Source organism: Tenebrio molitor, chromosome 9 (genome assembly GCF_963966145.1).
Source record: "Tenebrio molitor chromosome 9, icTenMoli1.1, whole genome shotgun sequence".
Taxonomy (NCBI): Eukaryota; Metazoa; Arthropoda; class Insecta; order Coleoptera; family Tenebrionidae; genus Tenebrio; species Tenebrio molitor.
In genome coordinates, this window is record NC_091054.1 from 19257664 (window position 1) to 19284762 (window position 27099).

General features: G+C 37.1%; 1 protein-coding gene and 1 long non-coding RNA gene across 12 annotated transcripts; both read left to right on the forward strand.

Moving 5' to 3' along the window:
- Positions 1-254: 254 nt before the first annotated feature.
- LOC138138746 (uncharacterized) lies at positions 255-4125 on the forward strand. Of its 3 annotated transcripts, none has more exons than XR_011162092.1 (6): positions 257-476; positions 532-914; positions 967-1763; positions 1823-1952; positions 2007-2281; positions 4032-4125. It is a non-coding gene; the product is annotated as an uncharacterized lncRNA (long non-coding RNA). The 3 variants fall into 3 exon arrangements; XR_011162093.1 differs by having other exon boundaries at positions 984-1763; XR_011162091.1 differs by having other exon boundaries at positions 255-476; positions 532-1763.
- Positions 4126-5525: 1400 nt separating this feature from the next.
- Positions 5526-14217, forward strand: LOC138138738 (uncharacterized). Of its 9 annotated transcripts, none has more exons than XM_069058738.1 (4): positions 6984-7181; positions 7237-8002; positions 8209-8531; positions 8586-14217. In XM_069058738.1, exon 4 carries the CDS (start codon positions 8959-8961, stop codon positions 14200-14202), a length of 5244 nt encoding a protein of 1747 aa, XP_068914839.1. In that variant the 5' UTR covers positions 6984-7181; positions 7237-8002; positions 8209-8531; positions 8586-8958; the 3' UTR covers positions 14203-14217. The 9 variants fall into 9 exon arrangements, with proteins under 9 accessions (XP_068914844.1, XP_068914847.1, XP_068914846.1 ...); XM_069058740.1 differs by having other exon boundaries at positions 7237-7502; XM_069058737.1 differs by having other exon boundaries at positions 7237-7439.
- Positions 14218-27099: the final 12882 nt, after the last annotated feature.

Consider the following 27099-nt stretch of genomic DNA (forward strand, 5'->3'; position numbering starts at 1 on the left):
GGTCTCAAACGCTATTTAATAAAAAATGACACCTTATGAATTTTAGACGTTGGAATTATAATTGTGCATTTTATTATTATTATAAGATAAGGGAAACAATTTATAAGATTAACAAGGGCAACATTTTACATTTGTAAGAGTAAGTAAATTATCATCTTTATTGCCAAACGCGACGCCACTGGTACGGAGATGCTTCGTTGAAATGTCACATTTCAAAATCCAAGGTTGTTGTTGTTGACAATTTAAGTGATTTAACCTAGAAAACAAATCTTCGATTTCGGCAAAGTTTACAGACGTTTATTGAAGTTGTAAGCAATAATTATCCCAGAATAAGTTGTAAAATGGGTTTTACCATTAAAGAGAAGGCATTTTTATTAGATTATTTTCGAAAGAGGGTGAAACAAGAAAATGAAGACTGGCCTTACTTTGTACCCCCTTACACCGAAGAATTTCAAGCCAGATGTCCGAACCTGATGGTATTGGTTATCAACAAGTTTATCAATGTCTTAAAATTATAGTGCCTAATTTTAGCACATCATAATCCATCATTAAGAAGAAATCAGGTCAGTCCTTAGTTGAAATTTTAGAAATGGTGCAAAATGTTCGACAAATTATCAAGGAACATCCCTCAACTTTCATAAGGCGTTTAAGACAGCAAGTTAAATTGTGTTATGGCACTTATCAGAAAATTTTTAAGAAGGATATTAATTTGTTTCCCTTTGTGTGTTGCAAGAAATAAAACCCACACATTACCCTAAACAAATTGACAGATTCATAAGGGTTTTTGAAATTATGAGAGGCGAGTTTGATTCTGTCTGGACCACAATGGAGAACATTTTGAGCAGTTTTTGTGAAAACTTATTTTTTGACCTTGGAGTAATTTAAATGTTTTAAACATTGCTAGAAAAATACGAGTAAGTTCTCAATTACCCAAAAATGAGAGAATAATAACTTTTACACTTACAGAAAATAACAAAACAAAGAATTGTGAAAAATAATAATTTTTAAAATTTTGTAACTCAAGATTGTGCCTTATGAAGGAATTTTGTGTAACTGTGTGTTTTTTCCCTAATCAATAATAAATAATAATTAATTATAACTTGCTTTTAAATCTATTATTCATGAATTACAAAAAATTTATAAAGGCAATTAATAATAGATTTTTGAGAGGTAGGCAACCAACAAAACGAGTGTTTACAGCAAGTAAATAAAAGCGGCTGATCAATGATAGAAATACGTTTCGATAAAACAAAAGATGAGGTAGCACTCTTGATTTGGTTTCTTGTTGATCACTCTGTATATTGCCAAGGATATTGCACATGTAATTAGCAGCTGTAACTCACTTCTACAACAATGTGGTCTTGAGTCTGGATCATACTGCATTTTATTTGATTTTGTTCGATATTATTTGAGGTTATGTACTTATGTGTAAACAAATCTCTGAAAACCGCGGGCATTTCAGCTCCAACTTCGCACATTTTAACCGTTCCTTTCATAACTGCTCTCGAGCAGCTCCGAGAAGTACGAGGCTTCAAGCACCAGGGGCGTAAGAATATTGAATGGAAAGCAGCTAATAAGTAGCCATTTAGCCATCTTGCCGTCTTGTGTTGTTTATTCTTTTAGATTAACCGGCACTGGTACTTGTGAAAATTTCTAAATTTCGCGTTTTGACTGTTTTGTGCTGTGTGTAGAAATACTTAGTAGGAAAAGAAGAGCGACGAATTGGCTGATTCACATAAAACGCAGTTTTAATAGTGCAAGAGGTTTGCAATTATGTACATATTTATCAATCTGTTTTTATAGTAAGACTATTTTTTGATAGGTAAAGTAGGTAACAAAGACCCACACAATCTTTGATATAAAGTAGCTGCACTCAGACTCTTACTAGGTAAAAGAAAAACATATTCATTTATTCATAGCAATTGGTGATAACTGATACAACAAAAAACAAGGTATGTTCTTTTCTTGTTAATGTTTTTAGGAAATTTATTTTGTTTTTCGAATAGATGGTTAGATTAAAACGATCATTCAATATGATGCAAGGCGTTACAATCAGAACTAAAAAGGATCGCGAAGTGGATGTGTGGGTTGGAGTTTTTAAAACCGCAGTTGCGCTGAATTCCGTTAACCCAAAGTATGATGGATATTTTTACAAAGAAGATTTAACTATTGAGGACATATCAATCGATGAAATAAGGCTGCATGTAAGGGGGCCGACCAGGCAGTTCATATTAAGATTTCCGTCGCAACAAATGAAACAAGAATTTTGCAATAATGCTGTGTAAGAAAATTTTCTCTATTATATAATTTATAACAGCTTAAGGTGGTTAACAAAACATAAGAAAAAATTATTTTAATAAATAAAACAGATGTGAATTTAAAGTATATTATTTTATTACAGTATTAAAAATAACATCTTGCGTTTGTTATCATCCATTATATACAGGGTGTCCCAGAACTGGCTCCCCAGAGAAAAAAGGGAGCCTTAGGGCGAATATATTAACGTGTATTTTGAAGAAAAAAAGTCCTATCTCAAATGATAACCGAGAAAAGACATTCTGAAGTTGACCAATTAGAGTTGAGCATCATTAAGGTGGAATAATCGCAATTTTGCGTTGCCTAGGTTTCCTTTTTATCCGTAAACCTCTATAATTCTGTCCATTAGATTTGGTCCACTACATTTATTAGAATGATTGTTTACGTCAGTTTGACATTTGTTATACAATTTCGCTGCGATATTTAATTCAAGTGTATCATTTAACATGTATTCTTCCTCTGAGTACGTAGATATGATTCTTACTTTTGCGCGATGTGCGAACAATGCACGTGAAGCAGTAAGGTTGTACCGTGAACAATTTCCACAAAGACAAAGTCATCCGGATCATAAAACAATCCTGAAATTAATCGCTCGGGGTCGAGAAACGGGTCAGATGCAGCCAGTTCGAAGAAGAAATTGGGGGTGCTCCAAGAAATGTAAGGACTGTCGAACACGAGGAAGCCGTATTGAATGTCTTTGAGGAAGACGGCACCCGGAGTATTCGAACAGTTTCTCGTGAAATGGGTTTATCCAAGAGTTCGGTGCAGAGAGTTCTAGCTGATAATAGGAGGCATCCATACCACTATACACGAGTACATCTTCTGCCAGAGGATTATCCAATTAGGCGAGAGTTTTAGCTATGGTTAATAAACCAAAACGATGCATCTCACACTTCTTGTCACGGATACTGTTTTCTGATGAGTCACTATTTTGCCGGTAAGGTTGTTCCAATTATCACAACCTTCATATCTGGGCAGAGGAAAATCCAAGAGAATAATTTCCCAGAGGTTTTCAACATAGGTTTTATTTGGGCGATCGTTTGGCAAGTATAAGCGTGGTGGATCCTTCCAATTGTTAAAATTCCGAATCCCCGGCTCTAGATTGGACCGTTTGAATTCCCCGCAAGATTAACGGGGGCAAGATATGCTCAGTTCATTGGAACGGAGCTACCTGATTTACTTGAAATTGTACCTCTTGCTTATCGCATAAATGACTGGTTCCAACATTACTACAAGAAGTTTGTTACGTAGAGCACACACGTAGTGCATACAAATGAATGGTGGTCATTTCGAACATCTGCTTTAACATTGTTACCTATTTAAATAAATGGTTCTTTTTAAAATCGCCATTTTTATTGTTTTATTTCGAATTTTGCAATTGTCAAGTCTTGATGTTGATGACAGATAAACGTCAACGAATTTTTATATCGGAAAACGTCAAAATTCCAGTTGCCCAAACATTTTATTGATCTGTGCGATATCAGAGATTTTTTGTTGTTGTTTAGCAACCGATCGGATTTTTTAGTAATACCCGAGGACGAGCTTCCGGGATTGGTGAAATTAAAAACTTTATAACCTGGTAATTTGAGCTAGCAGAAAATGTATTTTAGTCAATTTAGAGTCGCTTTTGTCGTCGGCACATGCCTGTTTTCTCTGGGGAGCCAGTTCTGGGGCACCCTGTATATCTAATACAAACTGTAACTTTTTTTTTGTAGGTGCAAAGAAGGAGTTAGGGCACCATGCCCTTCGCCATCTTCCCCGTCGCCGTCACCACCCTCAACAACACCGTCGCCGCCGAAATCATCTTCATCATCATTGATGTCAGAAAAATTATAAATAATAATTTGAAATAAACGATTAAATAAAGTTTGTTGAAATTTCATTATTATTATAGAGAAACCACAATGAGGACTTTACCTGAATTTGTTTGGATGAAGCTGTATTCAATTTTGTGCTGAAGCGGCCCAACAAAAAAACGGACAAAATGGCGAATTGTGCGTGTTTTCAAAGGTGAATTTGTATGGCCGAAATCGTATTCATATGTGTGCTGAAGTGGCCCAATAGAACAACAGGGTGATTTCGGAAGGCTTTTTAATATACTTTAAAAACAAGATAGGATCATTAAAAAAACAGTGTTCTGAATTTTTTCTGCTTTTCTGTTGACCCTTGAAAATCAGGGTGTTTACCCTTGAAAATCGGAGGTGTTTTTACAATTTTTTTTGCTTTTTTTAGATTGCCTTGAAAATCAGAGTGTTTTACCTTTAAAAGTAGCTGTGTCCTGAAGGGGGGCAACGCTTTTCAGTTTACCCTTGAAAATCGGGGGTGTTTTCCTTAAAAATGTTAATTTTTAAAATATACCTTGAAAACAGGGTGTTCTCACGATTTTTTTGCTTTTCTGTTTACCCTTGAAAATCGGGGTGTTTTTACATTTTTTTGCTTTTCTATTTACCCTTGAAAATCGGGGTGTTTTACCTTAAAAATGTTAACTTTAAAATATACCTTGAAAATCAGGGTGTTTTTCCCTTAAAAAGTGGCTGTGTACTGAAGGGGCTGCGCTTTTCTGTTGACCCTTGAAAATCAGGGTGTTTTTCCTTAAAAAGTGCTGTGTGCTGAAGGGCCCCACTGCTTTTCAGTTTACCCTTGAAAATCGGGGGTGTTTTCCTTAAAAATGTTAATTTTTAAAATATACCTTGAAAACAGGGTGTTCTCACGATTTTTTTGCTTTTCTGTTTACCCTTGAAAATCGGGGTGTTTTTACATTTTTTTGCTTTTCTATTTACCCTTGAAAATCGGGGTGTTTTACCTTAAAAATGTTAACTTTAAAATATACCTTGAAAATCAGGGTGTTTTTCCCTTAAAAAGTGGCTGTGTATTGAAGGGGCTGCGCTTTTCTGTTGACCCTTGAAAATCAGGGTGTTTTTCCTTAAAAAGTGCTGTGTGCTGAAGGGCCCCACTGCTTTTTAGTTTACCCTTGAAAATTGGGGTGTTTTACCTTAAAAAGTGCTGTGTGCTGAAGGGGCCCTTATAGTAGTTACATTATACAAAATTGAAGTATGTATAAAGATAGCCTCTAGGACTACCTCTCGACGTTACTGGTTTGTACAATGAGGGACATGGAATCCTGGGCAGTCTGTTATTGTCATTTCAAAAAGTGTCAATGTAAATGCACCTTTACCGTCATTATGATTGATATTTTCAAAAAAACTGTCAAATTAACTTCAGCTTGGTTATGAGTAGCTAAGGTAGGGTTTAGAAATTTTGACAACTGAATGACACATCTGCCCAGTTTTCCGTGTCCCCAATAGTAGATGTACTGATGCCAGCGGTAACGTTATTCCGTTAATGGTAATGATATTTTGAGTGTACAATTTTCTCAATTTTTAAAGGATAAAATAGAGAAACTGTTGGAATAAGAGATTTCAATAAAAAAAATCTGAAACTGGTACTTTGCCCCTGTGAAATACAAGGTGGCAACGCTGCAACCTAAATTGTTCAGTGGTGAGCGTCGTCTGCGCTGATCGTAATAACAAGTAAGGTACTATATCTTTAGAAGGTAGCGCCATTCCGCTCCACAATTTTTTGACTGAAAATTAAAAGAGATGGCATTATCGATAAATCCTGTGAGTGTGACAAAGATAGAATCTGTCTGACTCGATACAAACATCCCTTAAAATTGTGTATACTTCTATCTTTGTCACACTTACGGGATTTACCAATAATGCCATCTCTTTTAATTTCCAGTCAAAAAATTGTGGAGCGGAATGGCGCTACCTTCTAAAGATATAGTACCTTAATAACAAGTCGTGCCAATCGCTCAAAACTCTGCGTCCGGAAAAAAGTCAAAATATCGGTAGATGTCACCACCTCGCGCGTTATGGGAAACTGTAATAGTATTACAGAAATTACAGAAGGAAAAATTTATTCAAATTGTCAAAATTTAAATGTCTAGCTGTTTCTAGCGAATACAAATTGATATCACAAAATGATTTGCATTATTGTCATTGAAGTTCTTATTGTATTTGTTATTTTGACAATCAATGACAATTGATACTTATTCGAGTTTCAAACCCTTTTTATGTCTAGCTGTTTCTCGCGAACACAAATTAATATTACAAAATGATTTGCACCGATTATGATTGAAGTTCTTATTGTATTTATTGTTATTTTGATAATCAATGACGAATTAATGGTTGACATTTATTCTAGTTGTAAACCTTCCGTAGTTATTACAGTTTCCATTCATTCGCGATCCAACTGATCCAAGTGCCTCTGGTGGCCATTTCACATCGAATGGCACGACTTGTTATTATCGGCGCGGACGACGGTGGTGAGTATTGATGCCTCGGCCTCCATGGTTACAAATGTAGTCTCCATGGTAACCATATAAGTATACTATACTTTTACTTGTAGTAACAAGTTATAAAGCAATCCTGTAGACGTCGACTTATTTATCGTCTCACGTTAGTCGCTCTTTTTAAATTGAACTATTAATTTTTTCAGTCAAGGATTTTTTGTTATTATCTGAGTAGGTATAGTACTTTATACAAAAACGGCAATAAATATCACTCACTCTCAACAAAAAAGGGCTTTTTAAAGTGACAACTAGCAAAAAAATTCACATTTCATTATTACACCGAAAATCTGAACTTAGCTCCTAAACGGTAAGTACTCATTTTATTTGCCTTTTAAACCCATACATTTAAAAGAACAAGGTCAATTTTGTGATTGTTTTGTTATGTCAATCACCCTGATCACGTGTTCTAAAATTGACAAGTTAGATCGGGTTACGGTTAGATATATCATTTGAATGGTCTTGAAATTGTGCCTTTGTGAGGCTTCAGGACCCTCCTCTTCCGATTCGAAAGGTATTAATCGTTCTTTGTTAGAACTGGTCAACGAAATTATTTTTGTTTTTTTAAGTTTACCATTGTTGCCACCGCCACCTTTTCTCTAGATGGAATGGAATGGAATATATATTTGACATTTGACATCTCGCATTTATTTATCACTTGCAGTATTCGTTGTTTATCAATTTTCAGTGTTAATAACTAGCGTTCCGAGTCAGTTAATGCAACAAAAGAATCTTTTTCAAGACCATCCCGTATAGGACATTCGGTATTGTTGTAAGAAATATTCATTTTATTTACACCTCAACAGTCAACACAGCTTTCTTTGGTCCAGTACAGGTGCATTATAAAGTGGCAAATTTCCTTCATTTTCAACACACTACGACGTTAGAAACATTTAGAATGATCCCGGATAACAAAATCATCTTCAAATGCGGAATTAATGATTTGTTCTATTTTTGAATTAATTTACGGTGGCAAAGTTTTATCATATCGTCGTGTACACTAGCAAAGCACGTAACTCCAAAATGCAAAATTTTACAGGAGCAACAATAAACGGTACCAGAAACAAAATTGTATTCTACTAACCGGCGAGTTCACCTGAATACAAGAAACTGAATGTAACCGAATTGTATCCAGGTGAACTCGCCGGTTAGCAGAGTGCAATTTTGTTTCTGGTACAGTTTATTGTTGCTCCTGTAAAATTTTGCATTTTGGAGTTAGGTGCTTTGCTAGTGTACACGACGATATGTATGTCTAAATGATTTTTTTTTCATTCTGTGCGTAATTGTTATTAAAATACTGCATTTTTTCTACATTCCTCGTAACAGACACCTAAGGTAACAAAATGGTTTATTCACCTGCAAATCAAATATTTGTAATTATTTCTATAGGTTATGTTTGTTTTTTTTTAAGTAACTGTCATCAAGAATTTACACAATTGGAGGTTATTGTGATTGTTTACCGGTTATCTAGCAACAAATACCTAGTTCATTCTATTTAAAATAACTTCCCGAATGTGTGCTCTAATAACGTTTTTCTGTAGTTATAAAAATGTGGGTCCCTGGCGAGTGGCAAACAGAAGACGATGTGGAGAAAGATCTTCTTCTTATGGCCGAACATAATGTACCCAGATTAGACAGCAGCTCGACACTTACGAACCAAGTACCTGTCCCAGAGTCAATTTTAAAACATAGGAGGCTGATCGAAAAGAATCGGCAAAGCGTTTTAAACAGTGACATTGATGAAAGTGCAATATATGTTGTGAAAGGCAGAGGTAAAGGCATCCATGACCGATTGATTTTACCAGGTGGAATAATTGAAAGCAACCCTGTAGATGAAATAGAGTTGAAGAAAAAAATCCGACAAGTAAGTTAAAGTAATTGATGAATGAAACATTGATGAATTTATTGTTTTGTTCAGGTAGCTGGATTAGGTTATTCCAATGAACTGATCAAACAGTCCATTAAAGCGAAACACAATGACCCAAAGGAAAACAGTACAAGTACTTCCAGTCTTAAGTGGGTCTCAACTTCGTCGTCTGCCTCCAGTAGTAAATCTTCGACCGAGAATTCACCTTCACGAAAGAAAGATAGTTGCGCTTCTAGCAGCGACGATTGTAAATTGACTGAAGAACACTTCCCTCCGTTGAAATGAGGCTTTAGAGATTTATAATGTTGTTTTAGAACTTCGTAAATAAACGTATATTTTTGAATACAGTGTGAAATTTTTTAGACATACATATCAGTACAATTTAGCTCTAGTTTGTGGATTAAAACGATGTCATCAATTAAAAATGACAGAAACTGCCAAAAAACAATTTTTAGAAAAAGTCTCGAAAACCAAACACAAACATTGTGGGACTTTGGACGAGAACGGCTTTCGAATAGAGGCTGGCTGCGAGCACTGGTACTACACCGAGTTCGCCCAGAAGTACTCTGGTCAGTTCTTTTTCAACAATTTACACAACAAGGGAGTTTACCTAATCAACAAGAAAGGCGATCAAACCTACTTCGACGGTCTATTTTACTCCAACAAACTCGAAGGTTATGGAAAAGTGATCTACGCCAACAGTACTGCATTTGAAGGTTTATTCAAGCAACATGCGCGCTTCGGTCCCGGCGTTTTGACCTACTCGGACGATACTCAAGACGTGGGGTTGTGGGATGGACTTTCACTGAGACGTCTTTCCGTATTCGTGGGCGAAAGTTTTGTACCTCGACTCGGTCGTACGTCACTCGGCAAGGCAAGACTGTTAAAGTTCCGGAATTTGGTACCGATCTGTACGAAAACTCGCGACCCAGCGAAAGAGATCTTGACTGAATTGGGTGCCGATGAAGAAATCTTGGCTCAAGCAGATCATTTGTACAATCTACAAGTCAGAAATCCTGACAGTGTATTTTTTAACAAAAAGATTTACGACCACAGTTTCTTTCCCAATGAAAGCTGTACCATTGAAGTACTCCTGTCGAGAGAAGAGTACGAAGAAGAAAACGTCGAGTGTGAACAGGTGCAAGAAGAGGAATTGGAACAAAGGCCAGGGTTGGATGGAGAAATGTTCGGATCGTTTTCTAAAAACAGTTCCAAATGTTCGTGCTTTCGAGTGTATTTTGACAAGTTTGGTCATATTTGCGTCCAACTGCAGGAAGTAGAGATGAAATTGGAAAAGTTGAAAGTCAAGAAAGAACGAATCGAGAAGAGTTTGCGTAAATGTAAGTACTGCTGTGACAACATAATTTTGAAGCAACCTGAAAAAGAGGAAAGCAAGGACGTGGAAGACGAACAAGAACTAGTCGTAAAAACACCAAGCGACGAAATTCCAAGCGACATTAAGATTGCGTCTTCGAACAGACGCGACTCGAAGAAAGTTCTTTCATTTTACTCGTCTTCGGGTGAGACTGAAGAGTCTGCTTTCAATCAACAGGACGTGACCAGGTCGGAGATCGAGTTGCAAAACTATCTGTATACGTACAACTCGACTTTGTTCAATGAAGAAGGAATATTGAGGCCTAGTAGCGACATACAGCCTCAAGACAGATACTCTAAAGCAACTCTACCTTTCAGTGAGTTCAGTAGTTTGATTAGCAACGCACATAATAGTCGCATCAAGTTTTCAAACACCATCGATTATGACTTGTACAATGTGGGCGGCGCAGCCGAAGAGAATCTGACGGCTCAGCACATAAGAACACTCGAAGCATGTATATGTGATGATTTGTTGATCGAAAATGTGGACGTTCTTAGAGAGAATTTGAACAGTCTCAGTCAAGAGGAATCGTTCTATACTTGTGTCAAAAATAATCTAAAAAAACATTTGGATGTTGAGTTTCAAAAATTCAGTCAAGCTGCAGAGGAGGAGACAAGATTCGTGAAGAAAGTGGTAGTGACCGATTTGTTGGCTTGGAATAACGAGACCATCTGGATCATGATGCTGCAACACTGCTTTCGTCACAGACTTTCGGAAAACAATGTCACTTTCAGTGTTAGCGATTTGTTGACAGGTCACAGACACTATTTCAAGAATGCTGGAGTGTACGAGACGAGCTGCAAGAAGTTCTTGGAGGAGTGTTGCGAAGGACACGAGAAAGAAGTTTTCGACTATATCAGAACTGGCAACATAAATCCAGATCTGTGTGACGGAAGAGGTAATACAGGTCTGATGTTGGCTTCCATCAGAGACAAAATCAGTGTTATTGCGATGTTGACCAATTGTGGGGCTAAAGTAGATGTCATGAATGATGAGGGTTTGACTCCACTCACGATTTCTTTGCTTAAGTACATTTCTTTTAAATTGAGAGTGAGCGATTGGGAGAAGGCATTCCTTCGAGAAGTCAAATTAGCAGGAGAAGACTTGATTAATATACAACAATGGCGCCCGACCGAGTCCATCGTCAGTGTGTACCGTAATCTTCAGGCCGATGCGTCTGGAACTGAAGTGAAAGATCAGTTTATACCAGATCTGCCGTTGTCCGATGCAGAGCCACGAAGAAATAGTTCGGCAGAGAGATCGGGTTCTAATTTGCTGGCTAAACAAAAAGTGTCCGAATTTGACTCCAAAGCGATGATCGGACAAGCAGATTCGCACCATCACGAACAAAAGTACGTTTTCAGTACAGAATTTGTTAGAATACGTCGGGAAGAGAGCAAATCCAAGAAGCAGAAGAAGAAAGGCAAGAAAAAAAAGAAAGGTAAGCACCACAAGAAATCCAAAAGTAAGACGACGATTAAAACGAAGTCTAGAAGTCGAACCAAGCACAAAGAAAGGAAACACAAGAAGAAGAAGAAAGAGAAAGGGAAACACAAGAAGAAGGAGAAAGAGAAGAGAAGTAAGACGAGTCTACATGAGCACAAGTCGGAAGCGAATGAAGAAAAGTTTAATAAAAAGTTGGAGACGATTAAGAAAACTATTTTGACTTTGTTGAATTACGGATCTGATCCGAATATTGGCGAAGTTCCTCTGAAACCGCTCTTCTTGTCTGTTTTCACAGATGATTCTGAATTGTTGAGCGGTCTGCTTAAGAACAAAGCAGATCCAAACGCAACAATTTCAGATGAAAATATGACCAGTCTTCATCTGATCGTTTCGCTGAAACTGTCACCCGAAAAGGTGAAAATGAGTGAGATTCTCTTGAGTCACAAAGCTGATTCAAATATAAGAACCAACTCTAATCATTGGTGGGAGTTAAAGCGCGAAATAATCGGTGAAGACTGCAAGGAGATAGATGTTGAAGACAAGGGCAAGAACGTCTTGCACATGCTCTGCTTGAGAGAGGATTTCATCGACGACACCGATAACCTCTTCGGTGCTGTTGCAAACATTCTTGTACTCAACGGATGTAAAACTGACGATCTCTACTTAGGACACTCTCCTCTATCGTTGGCTGTCATTCGCGGCAACAGTAGACTCATCGAGGCTCTTCTCGAGACGAAGAAAGTTGACCCTTACCAGTTGTTGGATAATGGAATGGGAAACGCTTTCACCGTCGTGATTCTCAACCGTTTTTCGTCGCTTTTGTCTCACGACACCAAAATAGAAGCAGCTAGAGCGTTGCTGGAGAACGGGGTAAACCCCTTGGTCAAAGTGGGCGAGTTCGAGAACGTTATAGCGTTCATGGAGCACGAAGAGCATTTAGCCAAATTAAAAAAGATGTCGAGCAAGAAAATGTTGAAAAAAAAGAAAAAGAAAAAGGGGAAGTCGAGAGGATCGTCAAAAACGTCGTCGAAGAAATCTTCGGCGAAATCGTCCAAGAGGTCGTCGAACAAGAGGTCAAAGAAGTCGCGTAAAAGATCTTCAAAGAGGTCGTCGAAGAAACGAAAGAGGGATCACAGCAAAACTAAACTGGAGCCTATAGAACATTACATAACCGGATCCACAAGAAAAATCTTGTACAGACATTTGCAAGGTCGAGCAGTCCAGTATCTTTACTCTTTGATTACGGAAACTCTTATCGCTGACCCTCTGATAGTTGTCTTGGCCAAATTTGTGACTCCGGATGAAGCGCTAAATTGCATTCAATTACTCTTTCAGAGTGGTGTTGTAGATTCTGATGCATTCAGTTACGTTGTGATTTGTGATCTGCTGGAGTTTGTGAGACTCCAGAACAACGTCGACAGGGACAAAAATGTACAAGAGAGAGAACGAGTAGAAAAAGTGATAAAAGAGATGTCTTGGAAAGAAGTGAAAAGAGACCCACACGAGATTTGTCTTTCTTTACCGGAAGCAGATAGAGATGTGGACAAGTATCGAGTATGTTATCAGTGCCTCAAACAACAAGGTAAGAAATTAATCAGATGTCCTAGTTGCGAGCTCGTTTATTTTTGTTCGCAAGAGTGCAACGCTCTGAATAATAAACATGACTCCCGTCACCACTGCAAGATGTTGTTTTATGACACCGTAAATGAGATAATAAATGGACAACCGCAACCTAGTCGACTACAAGTGCTTTTAGAAATGGCCGATAAGATGAAAAAAGAGAGATTGGCGATGTTCGAGTTAAAAGTGCTAAACGAGAAAATGTCTAAAATTAAGTATATTTCAAATAGAATGAAGAAGAGAGGTGATGAACTTCTTCACAACTTCAAGAAATTAGAAAGAGAGAAGGAAGCGTTCGGAAAGGCTAACACTCTGTGGGATTTCTCGCAGATCTACACCCAAAGCAAGGACCTGATGAATAAACTGCGAAAGGCGGGCTCGAGTCAAAAAGATCTTGGTTCGCAGGTCACTTTCAGCACAACACAAGTCAAGAGAAAATCCCCAGAGACTATGGCGTCAGAGCTTTTCACCGCTTACTCCGCCATTCTGCAGACGACCACTTCTACCGCATCAGACGTCCTGCAGAGTCTTCCCGTGTCTGCCGTCGGTCCCGGTTTGCGCAGCTACGACCCCATACCGGATCTGTCACCCACCCAGGCTGTCTCTTCTAGCACCAAAACCTCGCTGAAGCGCGGCACTCCTCGCACCACCCGTGCTTCCTCGACCGTCAGCTTCGAACTCAAACCCCGGCGCCCTTCGAATTTCGTGGAGACGACGTCCGTTCCAGACACGAGACGGTTTGACGGAAAGACGTTCAAGAGCGAGAATTTTCCTAGCAGGTTGACGAAGAGCGATCAGCCCCTGGAAACGGGCAAGGTGCACAAGAACAGAACTGGAGGGTTTGCGAAGAAGATGTCCAGAGAACATCAGCTTCACGAGGCGATCAAGTCTTATAATGACAAACACGGATTGAAAATGTTCAAAGATGAGGATCTCTCCAAGTTGGTGAATCTGTACGGAATGGGGAATGAAAAGAATAGGGTGGAGAGTAGTGATGATGAGCAACGACCGGAGATTGTTAAGAAGCAACAGGGTATGGAGAAAACGAAGAAAGTTGGAGATAAAAATTATTATATGGATCTGTTGTCGAAAATTTTTGCCGATTTTAATCTGCCTTTGCTCTTGCTACCCTACGCTTGTTACAAGGATGGACAAGTGTATTACAGTATGTCGGGGAATATGTCTTATTTTGGCTCCAGTTTTCACAAACTGAAAATCCCTGATTAAAGTGGTGGTTTCTTGTATGATTGTTTTATTGAAAATTAAAAAAAAAAGTATTTTCTTCAAACATCCGTAAAATATGACATTGCACTGTTGCATTGATAATGCTAAAGTGTCACTTCATTGTCATGGCATCTAACGAGCTGACCAGCGTCCGTGAAGTTATTACCTCCACTGAGGAGCGTCCGTGAAGTTATTATCTCCGCTGAGGGCGTCCGTGAAGTTATCTCCGCTGTAAAGTAAACTAGCTAAATCATTTGAAATTTCTACCTGGTTTCTTAACGTGTCTTAAATAATTTGTCATGAAGGTCTGAAGAAAAAATAGTATATGGGGCCGTTCAGAAATTACGTAACGCTTGAAAGGGGGGAGGGGTCTCCTTAAAGCGTTATTTTTTGTTACATAGGAGAGGAGGTGGTGGTACTGAAGTACCTTATGACATTATGTGCCCTTCCGTAAAAGGGACAATAAGTAAAAAAACAGAATGTGTCGTAAAGACGCACGATAGAAGTGAAACTTTTGTATTACAGGGAAACATTGTAATTATTCATCAATCAATTTTAAATAGCATATTCACAACAAAATTGTATATTTTAATGAAGAAAATAAATTATAAACAACGATAACACTAAAAAATATCGAAATGCGTAACTCATTGTTCATTTTTAAGCCTCAAAATCAAAGAGAGGACATTATCGATAAATGCCGTGAGTGTGACAAAGACAGAGACACTGCTCCCACTCGACCCAATAGTGTTTACCCCCACCACTTTTCGTCACACAAAAAGGTTGCCGATCAGAATTTCAAGACCCTCCCATAAAAAGTTTCACTTCAAAAAGTTTGCAAAACTAGTGGAATTTATCAAAACGGTGAAAAAATGCGTTACGTAATTTTTGAACGGCCCCTATGTTATTCGGAGCAAAAATGGTTTCATGTGCTTTGGCTGGTTTGTCTGCCTCACTGCGTTCGGCAGCCAATCTACCAGCCGCAGCACATAAAACTTCATTTTTGCTCCTCAACATAATACAGTGTTTAGTTTTTGCATATCTGTCTCCGAAGTTCGCAATCACCCCTAACTTTTTTTTTTCAAATGGAAGGGTATGCCAAGTGATACCTCTTTTGAAAGCCCACTTCGCAAGGAATACAACGCACTATTTATTTCCTGTATATTTTCAAAGCCTGCATGCTAAAAAAGTAAATCCAATTTTATAAATTGAATTCTATTTGATGCAACAAATGCTCAAAATGGGCACCGTTTCTTTCTTGGCAAATTTCAAATCGGTAGTAACATGCATCCCTTGCGTTTTGTAACATTTCCGGTGTGATTTGCCTAATTTCATCTCTAATACATTGCCTGAGATCTTCAATACTGTTAGATTTTAGGCATGAAATTAAGCAAATCACACCGGAAATGTTATAAAACGTAAGGGATGCATGTTACTATCGATCTCCAATTGGCCAAGAAACAAACTGTGCCCATTTTGAACTTTTGTTGGATATTTTTTTTATTTTTTAGCACGTAGGCTTTGAAAATATTCAGGAAACAAATAGTGCGTTGTAATCTTTGCCGAAGTGGACTTTCAAAAGAGGTATCCCTTGGCATACCCTTCCATTTGGAAAAAAAGTTAGGGGTGGTTGCGAGCTTCCGGGAGCAAATTTACAAAAACCAAATACGCTAAAATGTGGGCAAGAAAAAACAAAAATCGACCTGTTTCGGGATTTTGTACAAATATCACCTATGTCCAAGTTATGAATTTTATTCCAGTTAAAGTTTTCACACTGTAGTATACAGTGCCTTTTTTTTTAACGCTGGCCATAGGGATTTACATGACAAAAACTTTTGATAAGCTTTTTAGCAAGAATTTTTAAGTGAAATTTGGCAGAATATTAGATGAGTATTTTATAAATCAATTTTTCTACTTTGCGTTCGTACTGATGCTATTACGATACTGTTTTGCGTATCGTAATAGGAAAAGGCGTGATATAATAATAATACTAAAAATAGTGAAATTTAATTTTTTAATTTTGACGGATACTGTGGTGTCGCGACAGACCGCAGACGTGACCTTGAGTGGAATCCTTCAACTTTAACGGTTTTAAATTTTAAATTATTTCATCTAATCCCGTGGGATAAATGACACTTATCCCACTCATTTGAGTGGAATCAGGAACTTCATTACCGAACACATTTCATTACTCCACTCAGTGGGATAAGTGAGCTTCATTACACCACTCAGTGGGATAAGTAAGTTATTATACCACTGAATGGTGTAATGAAACTGGCGGAAATAAATCAGATTTACCTTTTTTTTAATTCGGGGCGGTCTTAGATAAAATTTTGTACATAACACGTGGGCTAAAGCATATTACAGGAAACTCGTGTGATTACAGATGAACTCGGGCTAACGCCCTCGTCATCTGCAATCTTCACACTCGAATCCTATAATATTGCTTTTATCCCACTAATTGTGTAAATAACTATTTTTTTATTGAAAAAGTGGCAAAGTAGAAAAAATACTGTATGACATCTCGTTTATAAGGCATTTTATCGCACTTACTCCTTTAGGGCACTCCTCGCTACGCTCGTCGTGCTCTAAAACCGTGCGTGCGATAAAATGCTTCTTATAAGACTCGTATCATACCGTAAGATGGGGTGACTTTGATATCGCGGGGCGACTTTGATAATAGCCCCCGTTGCAAACTTAAATAGTTCTGGCACAACGCCAGTACAGTTTAAAGTTCCCGCCGCTGTTGGATCTGGTGGTTTCATACCTTCATAAAAGACTGCGCAGTGTGTAAGATCTGTCCCATATTTAACACGTGTAAAAAATTGCTCGAAACACCGCTGCGCACTTCTGGCGTTTTCATTAAGTCGTTATAACTTTGAATGTGTAAAGGTAAGTGTTATCTTTGGCTACTTTTTGAGTACATTTTGTTAGTAGGGAACGTATTGAAATAGCATAACCCCGAATTCACTTCTCACAAAAAAATATTTTAAAGCCTAAACCTCACAATGCAGAGCGGGGTCACTTTGATCACAATCGCGGGGCGAAATTGATTTCCATTAGTACGGTGATCAAAATGACCCCGTCATTAGCATTTAAAGTATTTCTGCCATTGGAAGCTAATTTTGGCGATTTTTGGCTTCAGATGGTACGAACCTATAGGAAGAAACCTGGGACTCGAAATTATAGAAATTACACTGAAACGCAGCTTGAGGAAGCTGTTCAAAGAATCGCTGATGGACAACTAACAATGAGAGCTGCAGTTCGTGAATATGACATTCCCTTTGGTACATTAAATAATAAATTTCATGGCAAACATATACATAATGCTGGTGGACAATCTGCATTATCAATTGCAGAAGAAGTTGCCCTCATAAATGCTGCTATTAAGTGTTCAGATTGGGGGTTTCCACTGAATTTACTTGATTTGAGAATGCTTGCAAAAGCGTATTTGGACAGATGCGGACGTATAGTGACCAAATTTAAAAATAACATTCCAGGTAAAGATTGGGCACTAAGTCTTCTAAAAAGGCACAAATCAGAAGTGGCCCAACGTCTTGCCAGTAACATAAATAAATGCCGCTCAGCTGTTTCTAGGGAAACTTTAGAAATTTATTTTGCAAATTTAGAGCAAACGCTGGAAGGCGTAAATGCCGCGAATATTTTTAACTACGATGAAACCAACGTTGGTGATGATCCCGGAAAGACTCGTGCTATATATCGGAGGGGTGTGAAATACCCAGAAAAAATTGTAAATCATTCTAAAAGCAACACCACGATTATGGTTTGTGGATCTGCAGACGGAACGTTGCTGCCACCGTATGTAATATACAAAAGCGAACACCTATATAATACCTGGAAAGAGGGGGGCATTCAAGGAAAACCATGTTGTACCAAATCTTGTTGCATTAAAGGGTGCAGATTTAATAGAACTTCCCATGGGTGGATGGATGCCAACACATTTCAGGATTGGTTTGAAACATGCTTCATGCCACATGCAAGACGATTAGAAGGACAAAAAATTTTAATTGGCGATAACCTGGCATCACATATCAATGATTCTGTAATTCGTCTGTGTGGGGAAAATAATATTTCCTTCATTTGCCTTGTGCCACACTCAACCCATATTTGCCAACCTCTAGATGTGGCATTTTTCAAGCCGATGAAAGTGGCCTGGCGCGCTGTACTTACAGACTACAAACTCAGAAACAGAACTTCATCAGGAATTCCCAAAGAGCTTTTTCCTTCACTTTTATCTCGCGCTCTAAAAAAAATGGACCAAGTGATAGCTCAAACCAACGATAAACCAGGCGATCATCATGAATCAGCAGTAAAAAGAAATCTAATTAATGGGTTCTACGCAACCGGTATACACCCATTCAACCCAAATAAAGTTCTCAACAAAATTCCGGGAACATCCCATCTGCATGATCCTAGGCCTATCGTTGACGATGCGCTTACTGAATTGTTACGAGAAAATCGTTTTGGGCAAAATACTCAAAGAGTGCAACGGAAAAGGAAGAGGATAAATGTTGAGCCAGGAAGAAGTGTAACTACTGCAGACAGTAGTAGCTCAGATGAAGGAGAAGAAACCTTAGATATACCTAATGATAACGAGTGTTCTGAAAATGAAGATCCGCCAGTGGAGGCAGAGGAAGTAGAATATTTGCAACCAGAGCCAGAACTTTTAGTGCCAGGACGTTTTGTTCTGGTTAATTTTATTGGTGGAAAACGGAATTCAGTAACATACAAATACGTGTGTAAAATCCAGGAACAATTTTCGGAAACTGAATATACAGTTGTTGGTTTGAAATCGACCAATGAAGGCAATACAACTTTCAAACTTAAGCCGTTGGATATATCAACTGTGCCATTATCAGATATTTGCGCCGTGTTGCCGGTACCAATAAACAATGTTGAAAATGATGTGATAAGCTTTGGAAAAAAAGTTGAAGTGCTAGAATATTCAAAGCGAGTTTAGCCTTCACTGTAATTTGGCGTAAAAATAATTTGATTTCATTTTCTGAAAGTGTGAAATTGTGCTTGTTTCTACTATTTTCATTGACTTTTTTTGTTATATGTAGGAATATATTTTTTAGTTACAGAAATAAAGACGTTAAACAATAAAATGTAATTTAATGATGCTGATCAATGTCGCCCCCAAAATAATATTTAATATATATCAAAAACTACAACACCGATTTTGAAATGGGGTGAATATGATCGTCTTGTACGTATTCAGTGCACTTTAAACGTATTTCTAGAGGGTGATCAAAGTGGCCCCCATTCGCGTGTGAACTTGATCACAATGTTTTTATTTTTTTTACTCCGCAACTTTTAAAATTTATAATTTTCAAGTATAGAGCCGAATTTTATATGTCAAAACTAATCGTTTGGCGTTTTTTAACTTCAAATTTGAGAACAAACAAAGCTGATATCAAAGAAATAAATTTGAAATTGATCAAAGTGACCCCATCTTACGGTAATATACTATTTTACATCAATTTTACAGGCAGGGTGTTTTAAGAAGTTGAGTAATTAAATCGAGTGTCTTTTAAAAAAATTAATGTGATGTCACCATGGAGGTACTATTAACTAATACTAGGTCCATGGATGTCACTTTACTTGTGTTTTTTCTTTAGAGATTTCATTTTTAATTACACCTTCACCAATTACCATCCTACGTGGGTTACAAATATCTGATAAATCGATCGGACAGGGTCATTGACATTGCTGTTTATTTAGGTCTTCAGCTCTAATAGAAAATTATCTTGTTAATAAGTAGTCCATTGTGTTAATTGATTAGTATTAATTTTAATGAAAATTTATAATTAATGGCGCTTCATATTTCAGTCGTGAAATCGCATGGAAAGATCTAGAAATTAATTTGTTAGTTTGTTTTCAGGAGATAATTTCTTAGAATTGAATTACTGATGGAATATGCGCGGTGACGATTTCCTGGAAGAGACAAGAGAGTGAATTTGTCCAAAGGGAAATAAAGTAGCCTCGCTTAATGTTATCAAATTTACAGCATCCCTACTTCAGTGGAGCGTTTTTCTTTTTCAATAACTTCCATCATTTTCAAAGTAAGAGTTATTCGAGTGCACAAACAGTAGATTCTTTAGGTAGGTATATTTTGTTTTTTAAATTTAATTCGTGTGAAATATTAGTAACTGTGTTACAATCAAACACTCAATTTGTCAGGATTCAAAAAACAAACTCAGACCTCTTAATAATTAACTATATTAAGGACTCTTGCAAATCAGTACAAGTTACCAGATCTTAGGTCAAAACAAGAGTGTCTAAAAACTAACTAAAATCGCATTTATACATCCCCTTTCTTACATCCATCTATCACCTCACTCACCCAACGCCCACACCAAATGCACAAACCACATGCACCCGCAAAAGACCACAACGGTCATATCAGTCCCAGCAAATTTACACACTAACCATAAAACAACACATGTCAACTGTTTCTAACACCCATGGGAAACGCAGAGGGCTGTCTTAGATCTGTCGGCAAGTGTGACTAATGGACATTTGCCCTCGTTTCGCATAAGTGAAAACTACCACGGTCCTAACAAAACAAAAAAGGAACATCTGAAACAACTGATTGCCTAACAACTGGTAAAAGTCAACTTTCTTCGTCTTGAGAACAGTCTCGATTAATTTGACATTGCCTCGAATGACAGAAAAAAGATAAAGGAAAGTGTCCCAAATAGGGATTGTCAGTTTTACATACGCTGAGTACCAGAATGTTTTCAACAGTGCCAAAGAGGTGGTCAGTGTTGTCGATAAAATCCTCATCCCACGACCCCACGACGAAGACATTCTTATATAATTTTTTTGTTTACCGTACGGTACAGTGGAGAAGTTCCTAAATAGTACGAAACAACAACAAAATAAATATAAATATAAATCGTGAGTGGAGTCAAATCCTCATCATTCATGACCATGACATCTACTTTAGCCCCACAATTCGTCAACATCGCAATAACACTGACTTTGTCTCCGATGGAAGCCAACATTAGACCTGTATTACCTTTTCCGTCATACAGATCTGGATTTATGTTGTTCTGATATAGTCGAACTCTACTTTCACGTAATCGAATGCAGGTTTTCACGGCCGTTGTCAATAGGGTTATTGTTTTCCGGGTTGTGCCGCGGTCGTCTGGATTGCTGGGTAGCTGACGTTTCAATAGCCATGCTGCTATCTTCTTCGGAGCTTGTAAATAAACTGGTGTTTATTTACAAGCTCCGAAGAAGATAGCAGCATGGCTATTGAAACGTCAGCTACCCAGCAATCCAGACGACCGCGGCACAACCCGGAAAACAATAACTCTACTTTCACGTGTCTTTCGCAACAGTCGCAACACTCTTTCAAGAACTTTTTGCAGCTCGTCTCGTACATTCCAGCATTCTTGAAATGGTGTTTCTGACCTGTCAACAAGCCGCTAACACTGAAAGTGACATTGTTTTCCGAAAGTCTGTGACGAAAGCAGTGTTGTAGCATCATGGTCTCGTTATTCCAAGCTAACAAATCGGTTTTTCTTCGAATCTTGTCTTCTTTTCTGCAACTTGACTGAATTTTTGAAACTTAACATCCAAATGGTTTTTAAGAGTAAAAGAGAGAATCTTCTTCAAGTCGCGTCTGTGAGAAGACGTAACCTTAATGACGCTTGGAATTTCGTTGCATGATTTTTTTACGACTAGTTCTTGATCATCTTCCACCTCCTTGCTTTCCTCTTTTTCAGATTGCTTGGAAATTATGTTGTCACATAAATTCTCCTCGACTCGTTCTTTCTTGATTTTCAACTTCTCTAAAGGGCAGGTTTAATTGTTTTTTAAAATTTGATTTGACTTTGTAAGTTGCTCATTAAACTACTTAAATGACTGAAAGGTAGAGTTGCTTCAGAGAATTTGTTATGAGAGCTTTCGCTACTAGATTCCTTCTGTACAACTTCATTCTATTGAATGAAGTTGTAAATGTAAAAGTAATTTTGCAACTCTAAGTTTTACCTAATGAAAAGTAAACTGTGTTGACGTTTTCCAATAGAACATTTTAGAAACATATTTTACTCTTCTTGGCATTTATAAAATATATACAATAATTTTTTCTGGTAATGTGAACAACAAGTAATATGAATCTTCTCAAAAAAATTATGACGAGCTGTCACTGTCCATACTGTAGAAAACACATCCTGCCACACATCTCCTATTTCACGGCGCCACATAATCCTTCAATTTTATTCGTCGTTCCTGTGCCTCTACTTTATTCGCCGTCTTTCCAATTATCGGAAGTGCAATTCGATGCCAACTCATATTGCGAAGAAAGTAAAGTCCTTTAAAACTGGCCCATTTACATTCTAAAAGTCATCTCCGACGGCCATTTCAGACGCTTCAATTTTTAAACGAACACCAAACGGCGACACTCTGTCATTACGTGTCGGACTTTTAAATCGTAACTCCCGTCCTACTTTTTGCAAAACATCTACCTTAAAATTAACGCATTCCGCTTCGTCCTTCGAGTCGCTTGAAATTCTTTCATTAATGGGATGTGAATCGTTTACATGGAGCGAAAGCAGCTCTGTGACGCCAAGTTGGCGCCAAATCTAACTTGCTCATAATTACCACTCAAGAATGCATTGGCAGATTCAGTTATAAAATTGTATTATTACCAGTTAAAAGTTTTATGTCTTCCGGTACTAGGTTGTTTTAAAAGTGAATCAAGTCTGGATCAAAAAAAGTTAAGAGGAGGATTTTAAAAATGTAAGCTCTTCCGTGAAACTCACGTCTCCGCATGTCAGAACGATTTTTTTCAGTAATACATGAATTTATAATTTGAATTGTAAATGTATGAGTGTGGGGTAAATGTCAAAGGCGAGCTCATAAATAACAAACAACATGAACGAACAAATTATTAATCTTTAACGAACTGACTTGTCGTTTCAGTAAATTTTGTTTTGTGTTAACAATATCTAATTAGGCATCGTGAAAACATGATGAAAAATTACTAATCCCTAGCGAAATTAAGCAGTGCAAGCAAACGTATTAGCTGTACTAATAAATTATTCCCAGTGTTCCATCACGACATATTTACGTTATAATTAAACCTCTACAGCTAAATGCTCGAATGTCACTTAAATCTCTTATGTAATACCCCAAGGAAACATGTTTCAGTGTTGGTTGCATTTTCTGCTGCACATTTTCAAATTTGTTTTGAATAAAAACAACAAAAAACTAAAATTGAAGAAATTATAACACCACCCACGGAAATGTGACAACTGTTAATATACCTACTCGTAATTATAAGAGTGACAACTTAAAATTCAAGATAAATTGAAAAACGTCGAACGCCACATGTAAATCAAGCTACTAATCTTCCAATCACTTCTTGTACGTGCATTGAATCCTGTAGAGCAAGTGGAAAAAAATTGAAAGGCCAATATTTCAGGTTCAAGCTTCAAATCCCAAAAATAAGGTAGGAATAATGAAATGGATTTGCGTGAGAAAATGTACAGGTTGCAATCACAAAATATGGCTACTTTGAACAATTCACTGTTGTTTACTACATATTTGAAACAATATTCTATGTGGTGTGATTCAAATTATTTGCAATGATGAATAATAAATTGGATAGATCGTCGGGAATACGTAAAATATTACCGCGTAAATAATCAAACGATCGAAACTGTTAGCAGGCAGTACATAGGATTAGTAGGGCGGCAAAGGGGTAGTTTAATCTATATTATAAGTAGATTAAGTCTCAGCTTAGATGGAAAACTATTTGCAACTAAGATTAGTGCGAAATCTTGTTAAGATGCGATCAACAAGAATTTAAATATGAAAATATTAAAAAAGAACGTATTTCATAAAATAAAACATGCGTCTAAGTTTAGAGTCTGAAGGACAGGTGGGACAAAAAAATCTTCTGAAACGAAGTATTTTTTTTTTCTATTTTGCATCTTATATGGATATGGATTTAGGAACTTTTATGTGTGGGCATTGATATTGACATTTGTAATTTGAAACGTAACTATTACGGGTAACAAAAATACATATTTAAGAAAACTTTGTGGCACCCCAAAATTTATTAGAATTACAGTTTGACAGTACAGTGTCAATATTTAATGTCGTAATGTCGATAACCTTTCGAAATATCGAAACTGAGAGCCATTATGAAACCTTATTGATTGATATTGACATACAGGGTTAGCTACATAAGAGTTATTATGTATTCATTTTCTAAACGCATGAGGGTTGGCCATGATTTTTTGACACATTTCACACAGTGTAGTAAATTTGACAATACAAACGATGCCGAAAGTTGTGTCTCAAGAAACCAAGTACAACATCTTGAAATGCTATGAAAACATAAAGAAAGATAGGCCTGACTTAAGCTATAATAATCTGGTAGCAGGCTAACAGATATTTTTAACGTACCTAATTAGTCCTTAATAGTCCTGAGAAACAAATTAGTAATTTCGATTTGTGTCTGATTAACGATGTTGTAACAGAAAAACCAGGAAGCCTGCAAGAGTCAGCATCAGATGATGAAAAATTCGATTCTGATAGTGAAATGATAGAAGAGAATCAAGTCTAAGTTAAGTTTAAAATATTGCTTCTAAAATCAAAGAGAAGACTTCTTTATCATTGTAATTTTACAAATAACATGATTCTTCAGAAAATGAAAACATATGTTATAAAATTCGAATCTATAATTGTTTGTGCTTTCACACTGATGTTTTATACTGTCATTGTGTATACAGAGTGGATACTCTAACAAAGTCATGGCCAACCCTTATGCATTTAGAAAATGAATACATAATATTTCTGAAACTTTTGTAAAGGCAACCCAAAATACTAGTGAGACAGGCCCCTTGATACGATATTTAATTTGATTTAAGTTAGTGATCAAAGCAACAAATGAAAAATTTATGGAAACGTCAAGATGACAGTATGTACCGTCGATGGACAAATAAAACTGGGACAAAAATGACAATCACATACAGTCTGTTTTTTAATCAAAGAACCACAACACCGCAATTTACACTTAAAATAGAGCTGACAACATTGTACACTTTTGACCTAGGGTGAAAAATCTCATCATATAGAAATTGAGGTTATTAGAGATATTAGAAGCGCAGCATGTTAATAAAGTTAACAATAACTAATAACAACTAACTTGAAAGTTTAATAAATCTCTAACTTTGCGAGGCATTTTTAATAACACGTTCAAATTTTAGATGCGAGTTTGCGTACTTTCAAGGATATTAAAAATGACAGGCGTTGGCTGGTATAGCCAACAGATATCATTAAATTTCCTAAATTTAGTAAAATTTTATATTTGCAAACCTAAATCAACAGGTCGTGGTTCTTTGATTAAAAAACAAACTATAAGTCAAAATTTACAAATTGGCATCGTTTAATTACGGCTCTATCACAAATAGATTAACTTTGGTATGACATATTATATAGACACTGACAAATATATTGACAATTCAATAGTCTGATTTACATAGATTAAAATTTTAAGTGTCCCAATTTTATTTGTCCATCGACCGTACCTTTATTATGAAGCACCGCACATTAACATGTAAAACATTTTGAAAGTGTGTCTTCTTAATCGATCTGATATTTTCTTGTCTATAATACTGAGCATAATGACGATTTACTTCCTCGTTATTACTAAATCTGGCCTCGTCGCTGCACAAGGTCTCATTGATCTTTTATTGCAAGTACTGGCAAAATTGGACCCGTTTCGGAAAATCTATAGGCTTCCATTCTTGTACTAAAGAGATGTGGTAGGGGTGAAGCTTATTAGCACAAAGAATACGCCCTACCTAGATGCAGGGTCTTCCTCCACTGCCTGAATTACAGCTATTTCATTTTCAGGATTTGTAGCTGCCCTTTGACGGGAACTTCTGTATGAAGGATAGTTCCGTATCACTTTTTTTGATCCTAAACGTTTCAGGGACTTGGTGAATTCGTTAGGGTACTTTTGGACGTAACGATCATAATGACAACTGATGACAATCAACCTCGCAATTCTGATAAAAGTCAGCGAATTCTGTCAGGCAAAGCAATCATGGATTACATGTTTAATTTTTTTTGCGCGGCTGTACTCTATTTGCTTGTTTACTACGTCTGGTTTCAAGACGGTAAGCTCTGTTTACTCGTTGCTAACGATAAACTGGACGGTAAGTAATTTTTCGTGTTCTAGAACGGTAAGTAATTTTTGGTGTTCTAGAACGGTAAGCAAAGTTTATTGAAAATTAATGGATTGTTATAATAATTTTTATGTAAATAGAAGTTGAAGACAAAATGTGGGGGCACTTTCTGGAAATTCATAAAGGTCTTGTAGTCGGCTTTCCTTGCCGCTGCAATGAAATGGCATTAGCAAACTTGCCGCGACATTGGCATTGTCAAAATTTTCATACTCCACATTTTCCTTGTTTTCTTGATTACACATTGAGGTCGTTGGTTTCGAAAATTCTTCATTTATATAGACAGAAGTTGAAGACAAGATGTTAGCACTTCCTGGAAACTCACACGGCTCTTGTAGTCGACTTTCCTTGCCGCTGCAATGGCATAATATTAGCGGACTTGCCGCGACATTTGTATTGTCAAAATTTTCAACCCCGTGTTTTCCTTGTCTTCTTGATTACACATTGAGGTCATCGGTTTCAAAAATTCTTTAGTTGTGACGCCATGAGGAATTTTTCTTGTAAATTGAATCTTGTTTTCGAGACAATCTTCAATGTAGCTGAACTTCGAGGAAACGAGAGACTCCTAGTCCTAGCATTATCTGGATTTCTCAGAAATCAGCACTGAACGCACCCCACATTCCAAGTATCTTCTACAGTTTTCGGAATCACTAAGATCACTCATTTTACT

What these genes read in the sequence shown, in the direction of transcription:
- LOC138138738 (XM_069058743.1), top strand. Translation starts at nt 8,959, where the DNA reads ATGACAGAAACTGCCAAAAAACAATTTTTAGAAAAAGTCTCGAAAACC.